Raw genomic sequence first — 22,124 nt, forward strand, 5'->3', positions numbered from 1 at the left:
TGAACCGATTACATAATTTGTGGTTTGTGTCTTCTCCTGCGCCACTGACAAAATATGCAGACTGGTCTCCGTCAGTACAGAAAGTTAAGATATTTACAAAATGGCCGTACCAAGCAATCCTATTCAACTTGTAATTCCTTTCTGTTTTTTAGTTTTTTTCCAGTAATACAAACAAAGACTCCGAAAATATACAATGATCGTCAAAATGTGTCTTCAAGTCTAGGTGGCGTAACACTGATATTGCATGACGTGTTGGTATGAAGCTGTAACCGTGTAACCATTACCGAGGAAAGCCTTCGGCAGTTGTGCGCATCCTCGTCCAAATGGATTCTGGGTAAAAAGGCAACACCAGAACCTCATTTCTCAGAAGCGGAGGGAATAAGTCAATATAGAATTCTGTAGTTCAACTAAGCCGTCAATCTTTGGACTGCATTATAACAAGAGGCACATTGTGGTGCTGGGCTGAAGCGGTTCGGGGAGAAGTCCATAGTTCTTCGGCGTGGCCACAGCGGACATCAGCGCTGACGGCTGGCACGTGGCGCTGTTGCGTTCACCAGTGTTCCAGGTGAAGGTCCATGGCAGAGTTCAAGTTAATGTCTGTGACATCCAGGAACTCTGTGTTGAAGATGCTGGGCCCACTGGGAGGAGCGATACTGAAGGCCGTGGCCGAGCTGGGCGGCGTCAGGTCCAGCCACTCCATCGTCTCCCACGGCGTCTCGCTGAAAGTCATGCTGACCATCCCCTGCACCTCGGAGACGGCGGACACCTTGGAGCTGATGGGTGACAGGGGCGTGTCCATCAGATCTCTGTTGGTCAGAAGTTTGTCCTGTTGGGGATGGTGAGGCAGGCGGTGGTGGTGGTTGTGTGGGCTCCCGTACCCGTCGCCGTCTCCGTTCCCTTCATCTTCCTGCCCTCCGTCCTCGGCGGCCATTTTAAGAAGAGACGCCTCCCCTCCCCGGCCAATTGGACTTCCCAGCAGATTCTCCAGGTGGCTCTCGGTGAGGTGATTGGCCGAGTGGTTGTAAGGGAGCTGGGTGGGGGACAGGTGTTCGTAGTGTCTGTGGAACCTAGGGATGAGGAGGCCGGGACACCCTGGGGACACAGTAATGTGAGGCACAACTTTGGTTACAGAGGCCCTCTCCCTCTCTTCTCTGGCGTTAGCTGGCATCTCTTGAAGAGAAAGAGGAGAGGAGGGAGGGTCACAGCAGGCACTGGGATCCCAAACCAAATGTGTGGGGCAACACTGTCAAACCAATGCTTCGCTACGATCTCTTACCTCCACTCTCTATGAGCACATCCAAAAGTTCATCCATCTGCTGACTTCTGGTCAGCTGCTGTAACAGGAAAGTGATTATTTTTATCAGTTGAACAATGTTTTAACAATTCAAATTGTAATCCAATTATTTTAAATTTGTACATAAATAATATGCAAGCTTTCAAGCAGTCTAGAAAGACTTACAGAATGGAGTTTTGGTATCACAAACTGTAGCTGGAGGCAGATCAGGTTATTGGTTGAGATGCAACGAGCTTACGGCCAAGAAGACACTTTCTCTAAAAAACATATTCCATTTCCATCCGCTGTGAGACGTCTCAGAGACTGAATCACCAAAACATCTTCCAACACTACACCTCATTTAGGTGACCTTAATGTCAGCATTTATAGGTTAGCTAGTGTGTGTGTCTGTTCATTGCTCCTGTTTATTTACACCTCACACACTTCATATAAACATACATACTTTGCATTTTTGCACTTCTATTGTTTAATTTAACTCTTTTTTTTTGCTGTACATATCTTTCATCCCAGCTATTTGTATAACCAGCTACTACGTTCGGTGTGTGTCCCCGCTAGTTCCCCGCTGTAGCCAGCTAGCGCTGCTGCTAGTTCCCCGCTAACTTCCGCCAGTTCCCCGACAACCACCGAAGGTAGCGGGACCAGCCGCTTGACGCCCGACTCGCAGAGGGTACGCGGGCAGTAGCAGCAGCAGCGAGCTAGCAGCAGCGCTAGCTTGCTACAGCGGGGACAACTACCGACGGTAGTAGCGGCTTGTAACCCGGCTTTTACGGTGTATGTATGTATGTATGTATGTATGTATGTATGTATGTATGTATATATATATACATGTTGTAGTGCAACACAGTAAAGGGCTTTATGAATGCATTTACCATTTAGTAGGCTTAAAAATCCAATAACAATATATTAGCCAATATTTGAATTGTTGAGTTTTCGTTTGAAGTATTGTGACCAAGATACATGGTGAGGACAGTTGACAAATAAACTGTTATAGAGACACTGTTTCTAAAGGACCTGAAACGGACTGACATGTCTACCAGCCGTAAGCTACAGTTGCATCTGCCTCCAGAACACGTTTGTACGACTAAAACAGCCATCGGCTTCAGACTTGGTAAAGGGTGGAAAGTTAGTGCAGTGGAAAAAGCGAATGGATGAATAAAAGAGGTGCAATACAGGTGATGGACTGGAGAGACAAAAAAGAGGAGACAGGAGGGAGAGTGGAATTAGAGCGACGCCGAAAGGTCAAATAAAATCTCTGGCCAGCCATGATCTAGCGAATCTTAGCATGAGTTTCAGTTTACCTGCTTGACTGCATCCTCATAGCGTGGGGGCTGTCTTATGTCTGATGCATCTGAATCTGAGCTACTGAAGGCAGGGGGAGAGACCTGGCACTTTTGGGCAACATGCCGAGGAGAGGGCACTACTGACATCTATATGAGACATAGTGAAAAGTGACATTAGCCCACCGATTAGAATAGGGAAGCTTTCCCAATGTGAGCGTATTCCAGACTTAAAAAAAAAAAGCAAAAAGAACTATGAATGAGGCCCTCGAGGTGGAATAATCTCATCACATTAAACATTTCATGTTGAGAAAAGGGTTGGCCTTGTGATCTTGTAGAGGAAAAGTCACCAACATGTGAAGGAATGTGTGATGAAAACAGAGGGACTGGGAGATATGACAAGAGTGACAATGCACCTCAAACAAAAAGACAATCATAGAGACAGATCACAAACGGATAGAAAAGAGAAAAAAACAACCCGGTTACGTGAATGTGAGGTGTTACAGATGAAGGAATGACAGACATGACGACATGCTGCGTACCTTTGGGAGCATGTTGTGGTGGTCCGGCTTGGCTGAGCCGCTGTGGCCACAATCTGTGGAGCTGAAGACTCCCTGAAGGCCTCTTTGGTCGGAGGGATAAGAGCAGTTCACCTGGCCGCCGTTCTTCTGCTGCATCTGGAGAGCCACACAAGTAAAACCATCAGATGCATGAACGCCACATCAAAAAATACAGTGGACATTTGGTACTGATATTCACACTTTCTATATGACTAAATGCTAGAAAAAGGTTGGGTTAGCATGCCAGCTAAATAATAAATAGTCAGGTTACCACATTTATTCTCCCAACCGTGATATTATTTAACACATAAGAATGATCTTTCTGTCCTTGAACACATCATACCTGCATGTTGCGTGCTCTGTTGTTGGCCTGAGGGTGGACCTGTGGGTGGGCGTGGGCCTGTGGGTGGGGGTGTGGGTGGGCGTGGGCCTGAGGGTGACCGCAGCCGTCTCTTCCCAGCAAGTAGGGGTTATTGGGAGACGAAGGCTGGGGGCTACTGGAAGGCTTTCCGATGGGGGAGTCTTGTGGCGAGCAATGGGGACTGAGGAAAGCCGACATTGCGGAGGGGCTGCCAGAGGAAGTGTCCATACATTGTGGCCCTCCGGGGCCCCCCATATTGGAGAGGGGGTTGTTGCAGTGTCCCATATCCTCCATGCAGCTGCCAGCAGAGCTCTTCAGCTGTTTGGGAGAGGACAGGGGGCAGCTGGGGGACAAGGACATGGGCTCTTGCTTGATGGTCACCCCAAAGAAGTGCTGGCCCATCATGGCTGGAGCCTGCTGGTGGTGCATGGAGGGGTGAGAGGGAGGCGGGGCGGAGTCCTGCGTGGCTCCATAGCAGCGCTTCCTCTTGTGGAGCTGCAGCCTCAGCTCCTCAACCTAGAGAGCGGGGTGACAGAGGGAAAATATATGTAATATTAATAGTTGTGAAAACCTTTCAAACCGTTTCATCTTTGTTCTGACAACCAACTATTGTTTTTCTTGACTGAAATGTTTTTTTCCATCATCCTTTTTGCCATTTTCTTTTTCAAATGCTGAAAGATTAGGTCCTCTCATCAGTGTGTGAATGGGTGAATGATGTATATACAAGTATGGGTCCATTTACCATTTACAATAAGGCCTTGAGAAGACACCTGTTGTTGCCGCCACTGATTCTTCTACATTTGTCATATTAATGCATTTCATATTTCATGGTGCACGGCTGGTTACTCACCTGTCTCTGCTCCTGGTGCAGCTTCCACGTCAGCTCCTCAATCACCTTCTGCTTCTCCACCAGCATCTTATCTTTCTCAGCCTCCTCCCCATCCATCCCTCCGCCCTCCCCCGCCCTCGGGCCTCCCCCGCCCAGGCCGTCCTCCAAGCCCAGCTGGGCCGGAGACGGCTGCAGGGCGAACTGCGTCGGCGAGGACATGGGCACGTCGCTGAAGCTGTCGGGGAGAGAGCCGCTGAGGGACAGCTCGGAGGAGGCGGGGGAGATGGGAGGGGTGGAGGAGGTGCTGGGGTACGGGTAGTAGCCTCCCTGGGACAGGACGCTGGAGGAGGACGGGGACTGGTAGGAGGACAGGGATCCTGTGGGTGTGACGGGGAAGGTCACTGTGGTGATGTCAGAGGAGCCAGAGGGCGAGGAGCCGGCGTTGGAGTCCTTGAAGGGTCGCAGGCGCTCGATGAGGGCCGTCTTGGTGCCGGAGACGGGCATGCCACGAATACGCAGGTGCTGCCTGAGCTCCGATACCTGACACAGAGAACGCACGTTAACATCTCTTAGTGTGTCTAGTGTCGTTATTTTCTTATGATAATTGGACTTTGTGTCCCCTACTTTGAGGTCATCCAGATTAGCCGGCAGGGGCCCGGGTTGGACCGGCGAGATGTTGCTTTGGCTGGCGTAAGAGTTCTTGACCGGGGAGGAGGAGTTGCTGTTGGCTTGGCTGGATGGACCGCTGGAGCCACACGCCGACAGCTGCTCACCGGCTCCTCTTCAGAGGCAGAGAGAAGCGGGTTAGTCACAGCGTAAACGTGGGACAACTTTCTCATAAGGCACCTTTATGAATGGATTATACATGGTCACAAATGGCTTCATTCATAAGTCATCCACTCATGCTTTATAGATCAAAGTTTACCAATTCATTAGAAAGTGAAAAACTCATGATCCTTTATTAATTACTTATTAATAATGGAAGATTTCTTACTTTCGAAGCCATCCAGTATACAGATATACATATTAGTAAGGCATTAATAAAGGGTCATGGTATAACTTTCTAATACACTAAAATATCGTTACCTTCCTAAAATAATGGCCTACGTCATTTTTTGACAAAAATGATGTTCTTGCCTAAATCATCTCCTCATGATACTGGCCACCTCTGGTAAAACCGCCTACATCCTCAGTTGAACAGATCATGTGATTCCACCCCTGTAGTATAACTCTGTCAAGAGTGTGACTTTGGCCATTTTACAAGCTTTTCAAGAGGGCAGATTGAAGGTAGCATTTAAGCTAGCAATTTAGTTAGCAGTCAAAGTCAAAAGACCTATGTGACTAAGGCCATTTTACAAGCTTTTCAAGAGGGCAGTTTGAAGGTAGCATTTAAGCTAGCAATTTAGTTAGCAGTCAAAGTCAAAAGACCTATGTGACTAAGGCCATTTTACAAGCTTTTCAAGAGGGCAGTTTGAAGGTAGCATTTAAGCTAGCAATTTAGTTAGCAGTCAAAGTCAAAAGACCTATGTGACTAAGGCCATTTTACAAGCTTTTCATGAGGGCAGTTTGAGCTGGCATTTAAGCTAACAATTTAGTTAGCATTTTTGTCAATGAAAATCTCACTGGAACATAATATTTGTAATCATAACATAATTTGACCGTTATTACAGTATGCCTGTTGTGCACCCTGACATTTGTTCAATTGTTTTGTGTTTTCTGAAAAAATGAATTTTTATTAGGATTATTTTAGGATGGTGACGATATGAAAAAATGTTTTACTATGAACCTAAGCAAACTCTGTCCCATGATGAAGACTGTGAAATCATGTGTTCAAAGCTCCAGAACATGCTAGCAAGGAGACCTTGAGTGACTCACTTCTGGGTTTGGGGGGCCGGGTGCGGCTGGTAGCTGAAAGAGGGCTGCCGCTGCTGAGCCTGGGCCTGGGCCTGTGTCTGTGGAGTGTGTGTGTGCGAGTGCTGCTGCGACTGCGGGTGTGTGTGAGCGTGTTTCTGCTGGCTGAGGATCTGCAGCTGCAGGAAGAGCTGCTGTTGCTGGAGGAGTCGGGCGTAGGCCGAGTCCATGGGCGGAGGGGACTTCTCCGCCTTCTGGTCCGGAGGAATGTACTGGTGGTACTTGAGCTTCTTCACCTTCGGCTTCACATCTTTGGGCTTCTTGTGTCGGTTCTTGTCTGAGGTCTTGGACTGTTCGGAGGAAGGAGGGCAATGAGACTCACCACACGATAAAGCAAAGGGAAGCTGAACGTTCATTAAATGTTGCTGACCTTGACAATAGCAGGCACAGGTATTGGCGGGGAGGCCTGGCTGTTGGCGCCAGACAGCCCTTCATCCTGGCCTTGGTCAGGTGGGTCTCTGGTGGCACCTCCCTGTTCACAAAGCAGACGGCACACTGAATACTGTCCACTCAAACACAAATATACACATTCCTAAATGGAATAACTTTGGCTTCTGGAGCTCCGGGTGGGAAAAAAACAGACATTTGAAGATGCCATCTGTGGTTCTTTCACTATGTTTTGCACATTTATAGGTTGAACAGGCTACAGCCATGCTAGCAGCTCTGTGAGGCTCTAAGCTAACATTCTCACATGATAATGCTAACATACTGATAATGCAAAGGTAAAAGGGGAACCATGCTCTCTCTCTTGGTTCCGCGTGTCAGAGAGAGTCAGATGTGTCAATCAGCACCAAGGATGATGGGAATGTCTCAATGCTTCATTTGTTCAACAGATGACGCCATTTTGTTTCCAGTTATTTGGTTCAGTTGGAACATTTCAGGGACAGAAGTCTGGGTCAAATTCATGCCAGTACAGGATTGTTTGTATCAATCACGTGACTGTTGCTGATGGGCATGAGGTCATCCTGAGGTCAAGCAGCTGTGCCGGAAAGAAAGGCTCTGAGCAAAGGAAGGTGCCTCCTGCCTCCTTCAACTCAGTCCAACGGTCAGTGGAAACCAGAGGAGGCTGAGGATGGAGGTGCAGTTCACTCTGTCGCCACAAGAGGGCAGAAGAAGCAAAGCAGTGGAAACAACTGCTGGTCTGCGCAACAACGTCAGGCAGATGAAGACGGAGCAGAGGAAACGCTGTCAGGAGAGAGTCTTACCTGTCGTGGGCTGGTTAGGGCAGGTGAGGAGGAGGAGGAGGGCGTACTGCCCACAGCCTCCGATGAAGGGCAGGCGGAGCCCTGGGACTCATCACTGTGGTGCTGCTCTGGAGACAGACTCTCACTGCTGCTGTCTTCCTCGAACGCATACGAGTCCTCCTGCTTCGGGAACTTACCATGGTTTACTGCAAGAGGAGAAGAGGGAGACGGGGGTCAGTACGCTTCACCTCCAGAGATGTAGTTTCTTACAACTGGGCTTTTATTGGAGTTGTCCAGACATACTGTTGATGCATTGTGTCATTACATCCTGCTCACTCAATGCACTGCTGAGACCCAAACGACTACAGTCGGATGATCAGGCCGGTTTATTCAGATTGTCTGGTAAAAGTAAGGGAGCACATCCAAAATGTCGCCAATACTCCTTCATTGTGTGCACATCTAAAGCGAACGCAACAGTGTGTGTGTAAGATCTAAATTTATGATTTTAGGGCTACACAAAATAAATTGAAAAAGGTCAACATTATTGGTTGATGAGAAACAAACCCTTGGAAGCCGTAGCCTGCCTGCAGGTAACATGGGAGAGGACAATGCATGTGTGTTTGTGTGGACCTGTTAGTGGGCAACACAATGTGTGTGACCAGTGGTGCTCACACACTGCCGTCTGTCACTGACACCTCGTACCACACTCAGCCGGAGGTGTTACGCTGTGTGGGTGAGACGCCGCCACTTTACGTCCGCCTCGCTCCTGATTGGCCGGGCTGATAGGGAGCGCAGCTTTAATTGGATGAGCTAAGAGTGGCTATCTTACAGAGCTGGAGGGACACAGCCAGGGGAGGGAGGTGGTTGGTGTGTGTGTGTGTACAGAGGTATAAGATTCTCTTTTTGTTTCCAACATGTGACAGGCAGGAACAGAACCTGGCTTCAATCACAGCACCAGGCTCAATCTGTGCTACTCTGTGACCTCGCAACACACACACACACACACACACACACACACACAGCTTAGCGCACGGCATTGTGCTAAATGCCATTTCCTCCCACCTGTTCATGTTTAACTCATTCACTCCCCAACATTGGGTCATCTATGATGCTGGTCCTGCTGCGTCTGCTGTTTCCATGAGTCTTTAAGTCAATTTGATGTCAGCGGGAGATTGAGGTGGCAGAATTGCAGGAAATCTGCAAGCCGTGTGCACTTCCGCTTTTCAAGTGGCTGGTTGAGAAGCTACAGCGGGTCACATAGTTTTCTAAATGACATAGGTTAAAACAATCTCTGGGAGTGTTGTGCAAAGGGAGATGGAGCTTTAAGGTGAGGGGTTAATGCTGCAGACGAGGGAGCACAGCAGCCTGGTCCCGTCACGGCTTTGTAGGTGGCTGACTGGAGCCATGGAGGCCAGTTAAAGCCGAGCCCAAAGGAGGGAGGACAGGAGGTAGGCACAAACACACACACACACACACACACACACACAGGTACGCCCACACAAGGATGCACTCAAACTCAAATGCTCACCGCCACTTCGAAAGAAAAAGGGTGGAACCAAATACAGCTGCTGTTCATCTCAATAAACGGCGCTCCCCTCCTCCTGCAGAGGTAGTGTAAACCAGCCGTGTCCTTTACGCAACATGTTTACTGGAAGCTCAAGGGGGCAAACATAAAACCTCTAAAGCACCAGAGTCTGAAAAACACTGGTCACACTGCCAAGAATGATATAGAGGGAGTGAGTAACGTGTTGAGGATTAGAAGACAAACAGAGCGAGGCCTGAGCGGCGCAGTGGGACGGCCCGACGCGGCGCTAAATCAATGCACAGTGTATAAGCATGCAGGTTGTGTACTTCCTTAAATCAAACGGCTCAGGAGGGCTCCTCATGCGCTCAAGTCTACATTGTGCGTTTGTAAAGTTGCCATTGAATCTTTTCAGCGAATATGTAGGCAAAGTTCTCTGTGCAAATAGTTTGTCCTGCTCTGAAACAGGAAATAAGCAGTGAAAGAGTCTACTTAAATATAAAAAAAGGTGTAAAGAATGACCTTTTTTCTACATTTTCTGGTCCCATTTTCTAAAAAGTCACCTGTTATGAATCAATAGTTAATACATACTCACGCTTTATAGATCTGGTATCTATTAATAACTAATGTGGGGTTGTGGAGGGGCTGCTTTTCATTATTTCTATTTGGTTATAATGCCGTTATAAATGTCGGTAACCCATTAATGTATGATCATGGGGTCAATAGGTCATTGATTGATAGCGTTTTAATCTCTCATGTCTGTAACAGTTTGTGTTATTAGCCGTTAATAAATAGATTGTGCTCCAGCCACTCAAAGCCTGGACAGTGGTTTGATAATAAAAAGGCCCACAAACACAGACTCCTCCTCCCGGATGCTGGCAGCAGACACGCAGTGAGAGGCGTCTTCCACTCCAGCAGCAGCTCAATGAGATACCCGTCATTGTGGCAGCGGCATCTAGAGGAATGATATTCTTTTGCACCAGCTTCTCATTCAGGTCCTCACTTCAGCCTCATCGGGCCTCCAGAGAGGAGCCGCCGGAGGCCGGGGCTGCTCATCACACAGCGGGACCCAGCAGGGGAACGCTGCTTATACTCACTGGAAGTACACTTTGACAAGATGCATACTCACTGGAAGTACACTTTGACAAGATGCATACTCACTGGAAGTACACTTTGACAAGATGCATACTCACTGGAAGTACACTTTGACAAGATGCATACTCACTGGAAGTACACTTTGACAAGATGCATACTCACTGGTAGTACACTTTGACAAGATGCATACTCCCTGGAAGTACGGGTTACTCTGAGTTCCCCAGCTTTATACACTTCAATTCCACACCATTCATTTGAAAGACTGCAGTTACCAGTTATTAAAAAATACATATTTGGACCATATGAAACAGTAGCTTATATGAGTGAGCGTATGAGTACTTCAAATATCCTCCACTGGTCCACTATAGAGACAACAATTACTGTACATGCTGCTTACACATTGATGTGATAATAAATTTGTAATTTATTTCAAATTAAATCAACAAATCACAAAGCCTCATCTTAAAATGAAACAGTGCAGAGGTCACACTGGATTTTTGAGAATTAAATTCTCGATGTTTTTGGCACCTTGACTGTGCAAGATGCAATCACGACACTTCCCAGGTGTGTAGTTTGTAGCGCGCTTATTATTGTTGTATTCAGTTGTCATTTCCTCAACAATCACTATTCACATGGCCTCCCTCAGCCTTCAATAATCAATATTTCTGTCTTGGATCCGTTCCACCATCTGCCCGGCTGCTCCTCTCCCCCTTCAGCAGACACTTTGAGTACTAGAACAATAAATGGAGCGGCTGTAATTAAAGGCTGCAGCGGGAGAGATTTTCCACCTTCCACAATCGGGCTCCGTTAAATCCAGAATAAATAACCAGAGCGGAGCCAACCTGCTTGGTCTCCAATCTGTCCGCAGCACCACAGGACTGATAAGCCGGCAGAGAGGAGCACACCATACACTCCAGCACTTATTTGGTCAAATATAATGCTAGTGGGATATTAGTGATGACACAGTGCCAAAATAAAAGCAATGATATTGAGCTTTGTGCTGCGCAACGTCGGTCGATTTTTATCATCTGATGAAAAATGGATTTGAAATATCAGAAATTTGGAGAGGTATGTAATTGGAGGGGGATGAAGGAACGGGTAAAACACAGGAGGAGGAAGAATAACTTTTTGTGAAGGAGATAAATATGAAAGACAAAATGAAGAAAGGAGAAGAAAAATAGGTTGATGAAGACGAAGAAGGAAAGAGAAAAGTAAAAAAAGAATGGGTTGAAAGATGAGCCGAGGGAGGACAGTTTTCTTTATTTGAGAATCAAAGAGAGTGAAATGAGTTTAAGTTGAACTAAAAACTAATCAGGGAGAAAGAAAAGGGAGGAAAGAAATGAAAGAATTCATGGAGGAAGGAAGGTAGAAGGGCAGAATATAGGAAAGTATAAAAACTATTTATAAAAGAAGAGTGGAAAAGAAGGAACAGGCCAGTGAAGGGCTGAATGCCACTCAGATGACCCGGGATGCCAGCCTGGATCCAGTGGGGAAAGACCAGCTGCCGGTCCGTGGTCACGTTGGACCGCCCTCGCCTTCCAGCAGCAGGATGACATCATCATCTATTTATAAGTCGGCTGCCCACTGAGCCGGCCCCGCTGTCTCACACTCTGCTCCCTCACCTGTCACCTGATTTAAGACCCGATTGGACATCACAGGGACACACAGAGCTTTAAGTGTGTTTAAACTGTGGAACCAAACTGCCCGAAAAACGCGTCCGACCGTGGCTGCACGGGCCCACTGGGGCAGAATGTAACACGATCCAGTGAGTCTGAAGCTGGCTTACAGACTTTTAAACATTCTGCAGCAGTATTAAAAACATAGGACGCACTTTAAACCTATTGCAAAGCATATACCTGCTGACCGTATCTGTCAAACGTAAACACTACACTAAGAGGCAAGACGTATAGTGCATTAAGCCGGAATAATTCCCTTTGTGTTTCCATCCACTGAGGATTAAAGCACCGCTGCTGTGGGAATGGGAATGCGTGTGTTTTTTTTGTGTGCATGAAAAAGCACAGTAAACCTGCAGCTACAGCCCTATTATCTTTATGAGGAAATATTAGATTGTATGTGTGTGTGTGTGTATATTCAGACCCGTGGCCCGGCAGGCAGACAGTGTGCTCCTATGCAGGCCACACGCCAGTCAGGCCCGAGAGGCTGGGGCGGATTCACCGACAGCCTAATAAACACCAGATGTTCCCTGGGTAATATATACACAGACCCTGTGCCGTGTCCATCTCTCCAGCAGGAATAACACAGCCAGCATCTCAAGGATCTGCAGCAGCAGAAGAGGAGGGTGCTGTGACGCCCTGAGAAATCGCTTGTTTTTATGACATGAAGAGCTGGAAGAACAAACAGCGCTGCCGAGTGATAAGACATCGAGTGCATTTGGGTGAGAACGCGTCGACCCACGAAATCCAAGCCTATGCGACCGCTCTTCCATGTGCGCCACCGCCTGCAATCAAGAGATAAACGGCCAATTGAAATTTCTTTTTTGAAAAGCGCTTGGCCAATTGCGTTCCTCCTTGCTGCCTTATCTGTGACAGACTCCTAGAAACTGATAGGGCCTCGCCGGGCCTCTGGATTCCGTTCCCCCGCACACTTACCAGCAGTTTATCTGGAGGCTGGAGCCTCTGTGAAATGGCAAACGGTGCCAGAGATATCATTCAACAAATCCCTGGCCTGCATTTCAAGTCCCCCAGTCCCCTGTTGTTCCTGCCGACACACACTGCACACTGGCATCGCTCAGGGCCGAGACGACACAGCGCTGCTTTAAGGAAGCGATACGATCTTAGTTTATAAGTGTCTATCTGCCCGGAGCTGTCTCAAGCTTAACAAACTTTAGGTTTCTCATGAATATTTGAAAAGTAATCCTGTAAATGGCAGCCAAAATACATGTCTGACATTTGTGGCCTGTGGTGTGTTGGCCACGTTACGGCCTGGAGACCACCAGAGGCCATTAATCGCAGCAGCAGTAATATGAGAGAACGCTCCGTGCACTCAGGTCTCCTTGTTCTCATCGCGATGTGACATTGAAAGTACAAGGCGTCTGTCTTGTGAAAGGCAGCTCATGCTCCATGTTGTTTGGGCGCGCCTCTCTGCACTCGGTGCTGTAAACAGGTACCGGCTCTGTGAATCTGTTTCTTCCTCTTCCAGCACAAGAGCATTCCTGGGCGGTCACTCAGCGACCTGTCTGCCTGCGCGCTGGCTGCCTGTCTGCCTGCCTGCCTGCCTGCCTGCCTGTCTGCCTGCCTGCCTGCCGGGTGCATATATCCACCTGCTTCCCCGACGTGAGGCCGTTGTATCCGTCTCTGGAGTCCGGATCTGCTTCTCTTTGGAGCATCTGTCATCTTGACTGTTTTCTTTTCTTCTGAACTGTGTCTCCGTGTCTGTGCTTTAATCTGCAGTGTAAGTCTTTCGTTCAAAGAATCTTCACTACGAACACTTTGAGTCCAAAAATGTCATCAGTGGATTCATCTGCTGATTCCTGAGTCTCTCCCTCCTTCATTCAATCTTGTTTCTTCTTCCTTTACAAGCAGCTGGCATCTGAACTGCATGATAATGTCACGATACATGTCAGACTCAATGATCTGATTCTTGTGAAATGATGCTCCTGTGTTCCAAGACTCCAATCCAAGATTTCTGATTGAGCCAAGGAGACCGGCAATTACAGGGCAAATTTGAAAAAGGCAATAACCGCTCATATTTCCCACAGTGAGCTGGATGTTACATCCATGTTGCTCTCTTTAGACTTTTTACTGTACGACATTACTTTAAAAAGTCTGTTCTTCATTGGTTTTTTCATAGCTGAATTTGTGAATTTAAAGCTGAAAACTTTTCTTTTTTTTTGATAAACAATTGAACAAATGAGAAAAGAGTGCACACTATCTGCCCAGCACCCAACAGACCAAGATAGAAACTAGCTGGTAAACAGAGGAGCATTTAGCAGCGAGGAGTTGATGAATGCTAATGCTGCTCCGGGCCCTGCTGGAATGTTTGCTAACATGTTAGCCATGTCACCTTTATAAAGGGATAATATGTCAGTGTTGTTTACAGTTGGTTCCGCTGCCCCCAAGTGGCCAAAAATAGAATTACCATAACTAAATGTTGGCATTGTTCGGTTGTGCAAATCCCAGATAAGTTAAAAGTGGACACTTTCTCATTAAGGTGACGTAGCACAACCAGCAACCGCTCCGCTAAAGTGCAGTTCACTGGGTCACGCTTCAAGAGGACTGATCTAACTGGCCTGATGCTAACAGCTAACTAGCCTTCCTCCCATTGACATGAGAAAACATGCTCCGTTGTCTACAGTGTACGGTTCAGTTTGTCGTTTGCTAAGCGGTCGTTATTCATAGAGAGCCGGTCTCCAATAGTCCTACCTTTGCGTGCAAATCAAGAGAGTAAGAATTCCCCATCTGGAAGAAACAAGTAGTGAGGAGTCAGCAGTAACGGTAACAAAATGTCTTTTCAAAAAGTGTGAATCACCGCAATGAGGTCCTTGAGCATACAGTCATGAATGCGCAGCAACAGTATCAAGCTAACGGGTCCAGCAGAAGTCGAGAGGAGCCGATAGACGCAGACACGCGACCAAACTCATAACTAAGCCTGGGGGAGATAATAAAGGTCACGGTAACACCATTTTCCTTGACTTGTGGTGCCAGAGCAGCCAAATAAAACACATTTCCCAACTTCCCCCTAGTATCTGGTATCTAACCATGACGATGGGTTTGGTTTTATGTGTCAGGGCTTTTGGCCGTGGCGCTCGCTGCAGTAAAATCATCTTCATAAAATGTAACGGCCACAGCTCGTCTCAGAAACCATGTCCCTGTATAACCCACAACACAAGTTTCTGTTACGCTACGTCTTCAATAAGACGTACTCAAGTGAAATCGGTTCACAGCATGTTCTGTGGATTACGCCCAGTAACACGGACATTGTTTCTGAAAACATAGGTCAATGTGGAATTGTTTTATGTTGCCTAATTTTGTTTATGCATTGGGATGAGGCAGACATCTTAAAAGCTGGACAAATAAAACCCAAACTATATACATCCACCACAAGAGGTCAGTGAGAAAATATGTACGGATGATGTGTCCCATGCTTGTTCATTGTGTTCATATACCGTAAATAGTACTTTAATAACATTGCTACCCATAAGTAATTTTAGCATTAATGCAGTGTTTTTTAATCTTCATTGTACAATGCCAAATTCATAAAACAAGATTGATTTTCCCTTTCCTAATTTGTCCCTTTCTCTCCGTCTTAATCACACTGCATCTAAAAGCAGTTAAGTGGAAGAGTGTGTGTGTGCGTGTGGCAGCTTGTGTTGGAAGGCGTTACTCACGAGGCATGATGCCTTGGTCTGCCAGCTGCTCTCGTGCCCTCCTCTGCTGAAGTCTTAACTGGAGGACTGAAGTGGGAGGGAGGAGGAGGAGGGGAGAGTAAGAAGAAGGGGGAAAGATGAGAAAGATGTGGAAAGACAGGTAAGAGACAGACCAAAAGCAGGAAGAGACTGAGAACTCAACCCATTTACATGCCGTTTCAGTTTCATCATTCTACCTGGCAGTGTGACGCTCCACTATGTTGAGTTCAAACGAAAACACTTGCTTAGGTTTACAACAGAAGCACGACTGGCTTAAAAAATACCACGTTTGTAAAGTGAAAGAGGAACTTAATGTTCCAAAGGCAAAAAGCAGAGCACTGGTTTTAACAGGAGCAGCGGTCTCCTGGGTGAAGGTCCTAAAGGTTCCTTAGGCTACGGACGGTCTGTACTGCGTCATCACACCACTGGAGCGCTCAATAACAACGCAGAGGCGTTTACTTTGAAGCTACTTGAAAGCCCAGTGCGTTGCATACAGACACTAAAGGGGCGTCGGCATCAGACGGCGAGGGCCGTGACAAAACATCACCATCTGACATCGCAGGTTCCACTGTGTCCAATGGGGTTAGGAGGATCACAGAGAAAGCAGGTCCTTTAAAAATACACAGGGATGTACCAGAATGCCATGAAATGATACAGAGAGCTACCCTGGAATATGAATATATATATATATATATATATATATATATATATCATTTATAAGATTCTGCTTTTTATCATTTATAAGATTCCGCTTTTATTTACTCTGGAACAGGCCAGCCCATTTTTTGGGTAAAATAGTCTCTGAATAAATAATATACTTAGTAGTTTAAGAACTATGAAAAAAACAATTCAATTAAAAGAATAACTTTGTATTTTCTTTGGTATTTGTGCGTTGATGATTTCATACACATGGCAATTTTGCCCCAATAATCTCTCTTTGATGTGACGATACAATACGATGGTGTGTGTGTGTGTGTGTGTGTGTGTGTGCGTTTCATAACTGGTAACTAGCGTGCACTAGGGCCCGTCATAACTACCTCACGCCACTGCTTTCACTAAACCTACAGGCAGAAATAAAAAGGAGGCACATGCGTGTGTATGTTTTTATACATACACACGCATGTGTACGTATAAATACATATGCATACGGAAAACACGGGGGGGGGGAAACAACGCTGCTTGCTCACAAATATTTCTGTGAGCAGGATGTAGGGAATGATAAACACAGCTCCTGGCTTTTAAACAGATCTGCTAGCCAGTGTGTGGTCCGCAGCGTGTGTGCACGTTTCTGCTGTGTGTGTGTGTGTGTGTGTGTGTGTGTGTGTGTGTGTGTGTGTGTGTGTGTGTGTGTGTGTGTGTGTGTGTGTGTGTGTGTGTGTGTACGAGGTCTAGGTGGGAGTGCGGGGTCATAAACATAGAGCCTCCCCCATGTCTGTTGGTCTGCTTGTGTCTGTGGCTCTTTTGCTTTCCTTTCTTTGTCGGTGTGTGTTTTTCCTCCTTGCTGTTATCTGAAGGCCTCTCCACGAGATCCTGGATCTGACACACAAGTATGATATGTTCCTCCTTTGCTGCAGGGCCCTAATCACTTTCTTCTTGTCTTCCTTTTGGTTAATCATCTCCCCCAGGTGGTTCATCTTACAGCTAAGCATTTGATGAATTCCCTCAAACCTTCCGGCTTTAATGTCATGACTTTTCTACCCGTTATAAGCACTGATGACCGAAAGCGGACCAATACTCTGTGAAAGGATCCGTCATCCCCTACAATAGTGAGCACCCATCCATGTATACAGGCACACACAAGTACATGCAGGTGTCATAGAGAAAGCAAGGGGAACATGAAACGTACACCCTTTGATTTGGGATGGCAATCAATAAATCTCACGGAAAAAGCACTTTCTCTTAAAATGCTTCTCACACAGCTTTAAAGTACGCCGTTATCAATCTTTCTGTTTGGCACAGCTCTGCCATCTGCTCTTTCAAAGAAGAAAGACACAATGCTGCACGTAGCATGAATTCTACCACAACCCACATGCACGTTACCGTCATCTAGTTCATTTGCAGTTCTGTCAAGCTAGCATAGGCTAGCACAACAAGCTAACGCGACGGTAGGGTAGCCGCCTTTGAAGTCAGCTAAAAGCCTTCATTCTATCCATATAAATGCAGATTGCATGCCATAATTCTGCAGAGCGTCTTATGAACTCTTCAGTGCTCTATGTTTTCCAAAAGGTTATCAATAATTCGGTCTGAAAAAGCACAGCAGCTGCCATGTAATCTGCTCTTTCTCCTAAAAAGCTTGGGCCTGATTGCAGAGTGAACATGTTGGAGGAAGAGGACCCCAGCCCGGCTGCGTAATCACAGATCACTGAACCGTACGCTACTCTGCTGACTTTCAAACTAAATACACTCGTTTCAACTTGGGCTTTCTTGACAACGAAGAACATACAAATCCACTGCAACATTTACAAGTTTTCAGATTTATAGTGTCAATAAATGATCATTTGGCCTGCTTTGCACTGGTGAAGTGGTGATAAGTAAGCAGGCCAGTGGAGTGCTATTATCCTCCCGTGACTCGCGCATTCAAAGCCACCACACAAGAAAGAAACGGTCTGATAATAATAATAATAATAATAATAATAATAATAATACCACACACTTCAACGGCAACAACTTGGATGCTGGCAGGATTTGTTACGTTCACTCGGCACAAGCAGGAATGTGTTCATGACGATGTAAGAGCGTGACTGTATACAATCTAATAAACAGGTATTCCTGAATGAAGAATTAGGTTCATTTTAGTCTAGTACCGCTGCGTAAAGTGAAAATCCACCTTCAAAACAGAACTGGCATGTTTGATCTCTGTGGTCTTGAACAGTTAGACGCAGGTTTGTGAACGTGAGCCAGATGAGGGAGAGCCAACACTCCACCATTAAGATACAGCCCCATTCACTATGACTTATAATCAACAGTGGGATAGTAGGCTGATGTTGATTTGTGTTGAAGAAGAAAAATAAGGAGTCACTTGAGCTCAAAAGCCAACCCATTCCTCAGGTAAGTGCTTTTTTTTATCTGTTGCCAGAGCGCCACTCATTGTCAGTGGAGTGTGTCTGAGTTTTGTCTCTCATATTATAAGTCTTGTCAAAAATATTCCCATATCTGCAAGGGTCCTTAAAGTCTTATCAAGATAGGCACAATAGGTTGAGTCAAACAATAAAGTTCAAACACATTCCAACATAACTCATTCTAAATAATTCATTTGAATTAATCACAAGCTTAGTCCTACACTGTGGTGAATTGCCGTTCTCTTCCCCGCTTGATAGCAAGCTAAATGTGACAAGCTGCTCTGTTAAGAGTTATGTCTACAGTAAGACATCTGTACTTTAAGTCAAATAACTCTTGATCTGATCTGGGATTTTTCCCTTTACAGCGTCCAATCCCAATCCTCTCAGTAACTCACCAAACAAGCCGCGGCATTAGGCTCCACACAGTGTGGGCTGGGTGTGGCTGCTGATAGGAAACAGGTGTGCGTTGCTGATTTCATGTTCACCTCATCAAGCGGTTGACACCTTGTAGCATTGATCCAACTCATATTTGACGCCTCTGTCGTGACGTCACGGCAGAGAGCTTGGGAGCGCGGACCGCAGCCCCTTGAGCCGTTAATGTAATCGGCATGAGAACTAGTCAGTAACACACACTCACGAAACATTTGGCGGTCCACGGGGAGCACTTAAGTGTGATCTTTATCTTTCCTTTAGCTTCAACCACGCAGCAGCAGTTCCCATGGCTTTGATAACGTCGTCACAGAAGGAGCAACAGTTGCTGGTTTTCACGCGGCACTTTCACTGAGCTGCTGCAGCTTAAAGAAAACTGTAAATCCTGGACAAGCAGATCGCCTAAAACTCCCCCCTGTCCTCAGCAGTTATCTCCGAGAGATTTACGGTCATTTTCACTTCTTACGCAAAACGTTTCACTCATAAGTTCACGGTTGCACCTTGTATCACCCAACATCAATCCCTCCGACGTTAACATCAAGCAGACGCGTGTGAAGACGACTGTTATTGCAGTGGAGACAGTATCTACAGCGGTGCTGTATTAAGCAGCAGAGCACGTGGGTTAGAGCGCCACAGAACATGAGCCTCTTGGTGAGAAGCCTCCCGCCTCCCTGCCGTGTTCCCCGGAGCACCGGGGCTCATTTCCCACCCTGCTCTAAACAACTCGAAAAAGGAAAAGCGTCATTTACTCCTGCCATTTGTGGAAGGCAATTACAGCTCACAGGCAAACTGCCAGTGAGGGCTGAAGCCACCGGTCTGAACATTCACAGCAGTATCGCCTTCAGAAGCCGTCCAGCACGTCAAGATGGAGAGCAGAGAGCCGCTGGTGCCACCATCAGTTACAGCTTCCTCAGGGAGGTGGCAGTGTTGATCAGACTACACATACTGCCACACACACGCACACACACACGCACACACACAGTATGAAGGAGATAGGTGGATACAAAGCCCAACAGCTGCTGTGTGTTAAGGGGGAGTTTAAACCAGTGCTGTAGTCCGTGCCCGTCCTCCCTCTTTGATATGCCCAGGCACACACACACACACACACAGACACACACACACACACACACACAGCTTCCAATTCAGCCACATTGAGATAACCTCTGACCCCTCGCTAGTGTCCACTCTCCCTTTATCAGCGTGCACACAGAGCCACAGCGGCAGGTTCGCGACCGGCATGCAACAAGTGCACTAACCTGCACGAGACATCACAGTAATATATGGTGCTTTTTGGAGGAGAACGCTCACAGCCGGTGTGACCGGCTCGTCCTCAGAGCTCTGACTTGTGCTGGCCTCCCTCGTACCGTCACACGCCCACAGTATGTTACACCTGTCCCTTTGCTGGTGTCCCTGAAGAGCACATTGCGAGTGCCAACACGACTCATCCGAGACAGATGAGTGACACAGTGTACACAGACTCGCCTAGAAATGCCATGTGACAGACAAAGTGTCGGCAGGGCTCTAAAGAATAAACACAGCTGAACACAGCAACTGTCAGATGCAGAGGAGTCACGTGTCACGACTTACCTGATCTAAACTTGCTTCGTATCAGAATGGAGTGTTCAGAGCTCAGAAGAGTCATAATGCTTACAGTACAGTTCCAGTGTTCAAAAGTTGCAAAATAAAGTCACACACTCTGGAGAAGCGGTACACACTCGGACCCCACCGGTCACCTCTGGACTCCAGGCTGAGATGAGATGGAGTGGACCCGGCCTGCCTCATCCACAGCTCTGGAGATGAACGGGCTTCCTTGTGGTATCTCTCTCCGCCAGTGTGCACACTAGCTGCAGCCCGCTGCTCTCTGCTCCCTTCTCTCCTCTCCTCTGCTCTCGCTCTCTCCCGGGGCTGATGTGGGAGTGTGGGAGTCTGCGGGCCAGTGAAGCTTTGGTCCCATCTAGCTGAGAACTCTGAGCAGGGCCAGGGACAGCAGGGAGATATGCCCCGCTCAGGGAGGGGCCACCCGGCCAGGGTTTCCTCTAAGCCCCGCCTGCCACAGCCGGAGGCTGGACAGCGCTTCCTCCCCGGCCACCAGTGTAAATATATCTGCCTATCAGCCCTGCTGACTGTCATTAGAGCGGAGGGGAAGATCAAGATAGAGACAGAGGCTGATAGTGGAGCAGCAGTACAGCCAGGAGGGATCAAGTAGGAAAAGCAGGGATGCAACAAGTTTCACAACGTCAGCATGCCCACGGCTAAAATACTGCACAATAAGTCTCCTCTGGACAGATCCTCTGATTAATCAACAGCAATAGCCTTGGCACCACTTTTGTTGTTTGTTACTCACTGTACATGTTTATATACACACTACACATACATGCATTTTTGCACTCTCTATTGTTTAAATGTAATACTCTCTGCGCTGTGTGTGTGTGTATGTATATATATATATATATATATATATATATATATATATATATATATCTCATCCCTGTTATGTTTGTGTCTGTAAGCTGCTACTTCAACAGCAAATTTCCCCTTGGGGATGAATAAAGTATTCATCCATCCACATCTCACTGCTTTAAATTCCACATATAATAATAACAACACTGAACATAATAATTACAACAAAAGTTGGTTCCATTCTCGTTTACTCTGCTTGGATATTTTCTGGTCTAGATCAGGAAAACCTTCTGCCTAAAGACCGTATTTTAGCAGTTCAGTCCTGGTTGATTTTGCCTTTCTATTTGTCTGAGAGCACAGGAGTAGTGCTCATACGTTCACACCACAGCAACACGAGCACAGCGTGGCCAGCTGCATAGTTAGCGAGTCGCCTTTAAAGTGTTGCTGAAGCGCTTGCTGGCGTCGTCATATCATTAAATAGGAGCGGTGAAAACAGCTCAACTTACATTTCTTTGCACACATTGTGTATGGCCTCATTTTAGACTTTCATGTCACCGGCTTCCATTAAAAAAAGAGACTTGTAGAGTCTTTCTGATGATACACGAGCAGCAATACAACATTTTCCTGGATGTATCACTACAGACACAATCATTCATCAGTCTCAAATCTTTGAGATTGCACTAATCAATATCTTATACTGAGAATAAATGAAAGGTATCACGTGATGTGACAAACCTTCAGAGGACTCCAGCAGCATGGGCCTGTTCCAGGTACACATCACTACTGCTCAGCACCGACCAGCATTTAGCAGCTACAGAGAGACTTTTCCTCACATTGG

General features: G+C 46.7%; 1 protein-coding gene across 1 annotated transcript; it reads right to left on the bottom strand.

Annotated features, from left to right (window-relative positions):
• Positions 1–550: 550 nt before the first annotated feature.
• Positions 551–20,528, bottom strand: myocd (myocardin; the record flags this gene model as incomplete). Its single annotated transcript, XM_079214207.1, is given in 15 exon segments — positions 551–1,170; positions 1,277–1,334; positions 2,593–2,721; positions 3,114–3,248; positions 3,475–4,008; positions 4,343–4,861; positions 4,946–5,102; positions 6,197–6,522; positions 6,603–6,704; positions 7,438–7,622; positions 9,873–9,940; positions 9,942–9,954; positions 9,957–9,986; positions 15,381–15,446; positions 20,474–20,528. Coding segments are annotated over 15 exon segments (2,997 nt in total).
• Positions 20,529–22,124: the final 1,596 nt, after the last annotated feature.

This window comes from Taurulus bubalis, assembly GCF_910589615.1.
Source record: "Taurulus bubalis genome assembly, chromosome: 2".
NCBI lineage: Eukaryota > Metazoa > Chordata > Actinopteri > Perciformes > Cottidae > Taurulus > Taurulus bubalis.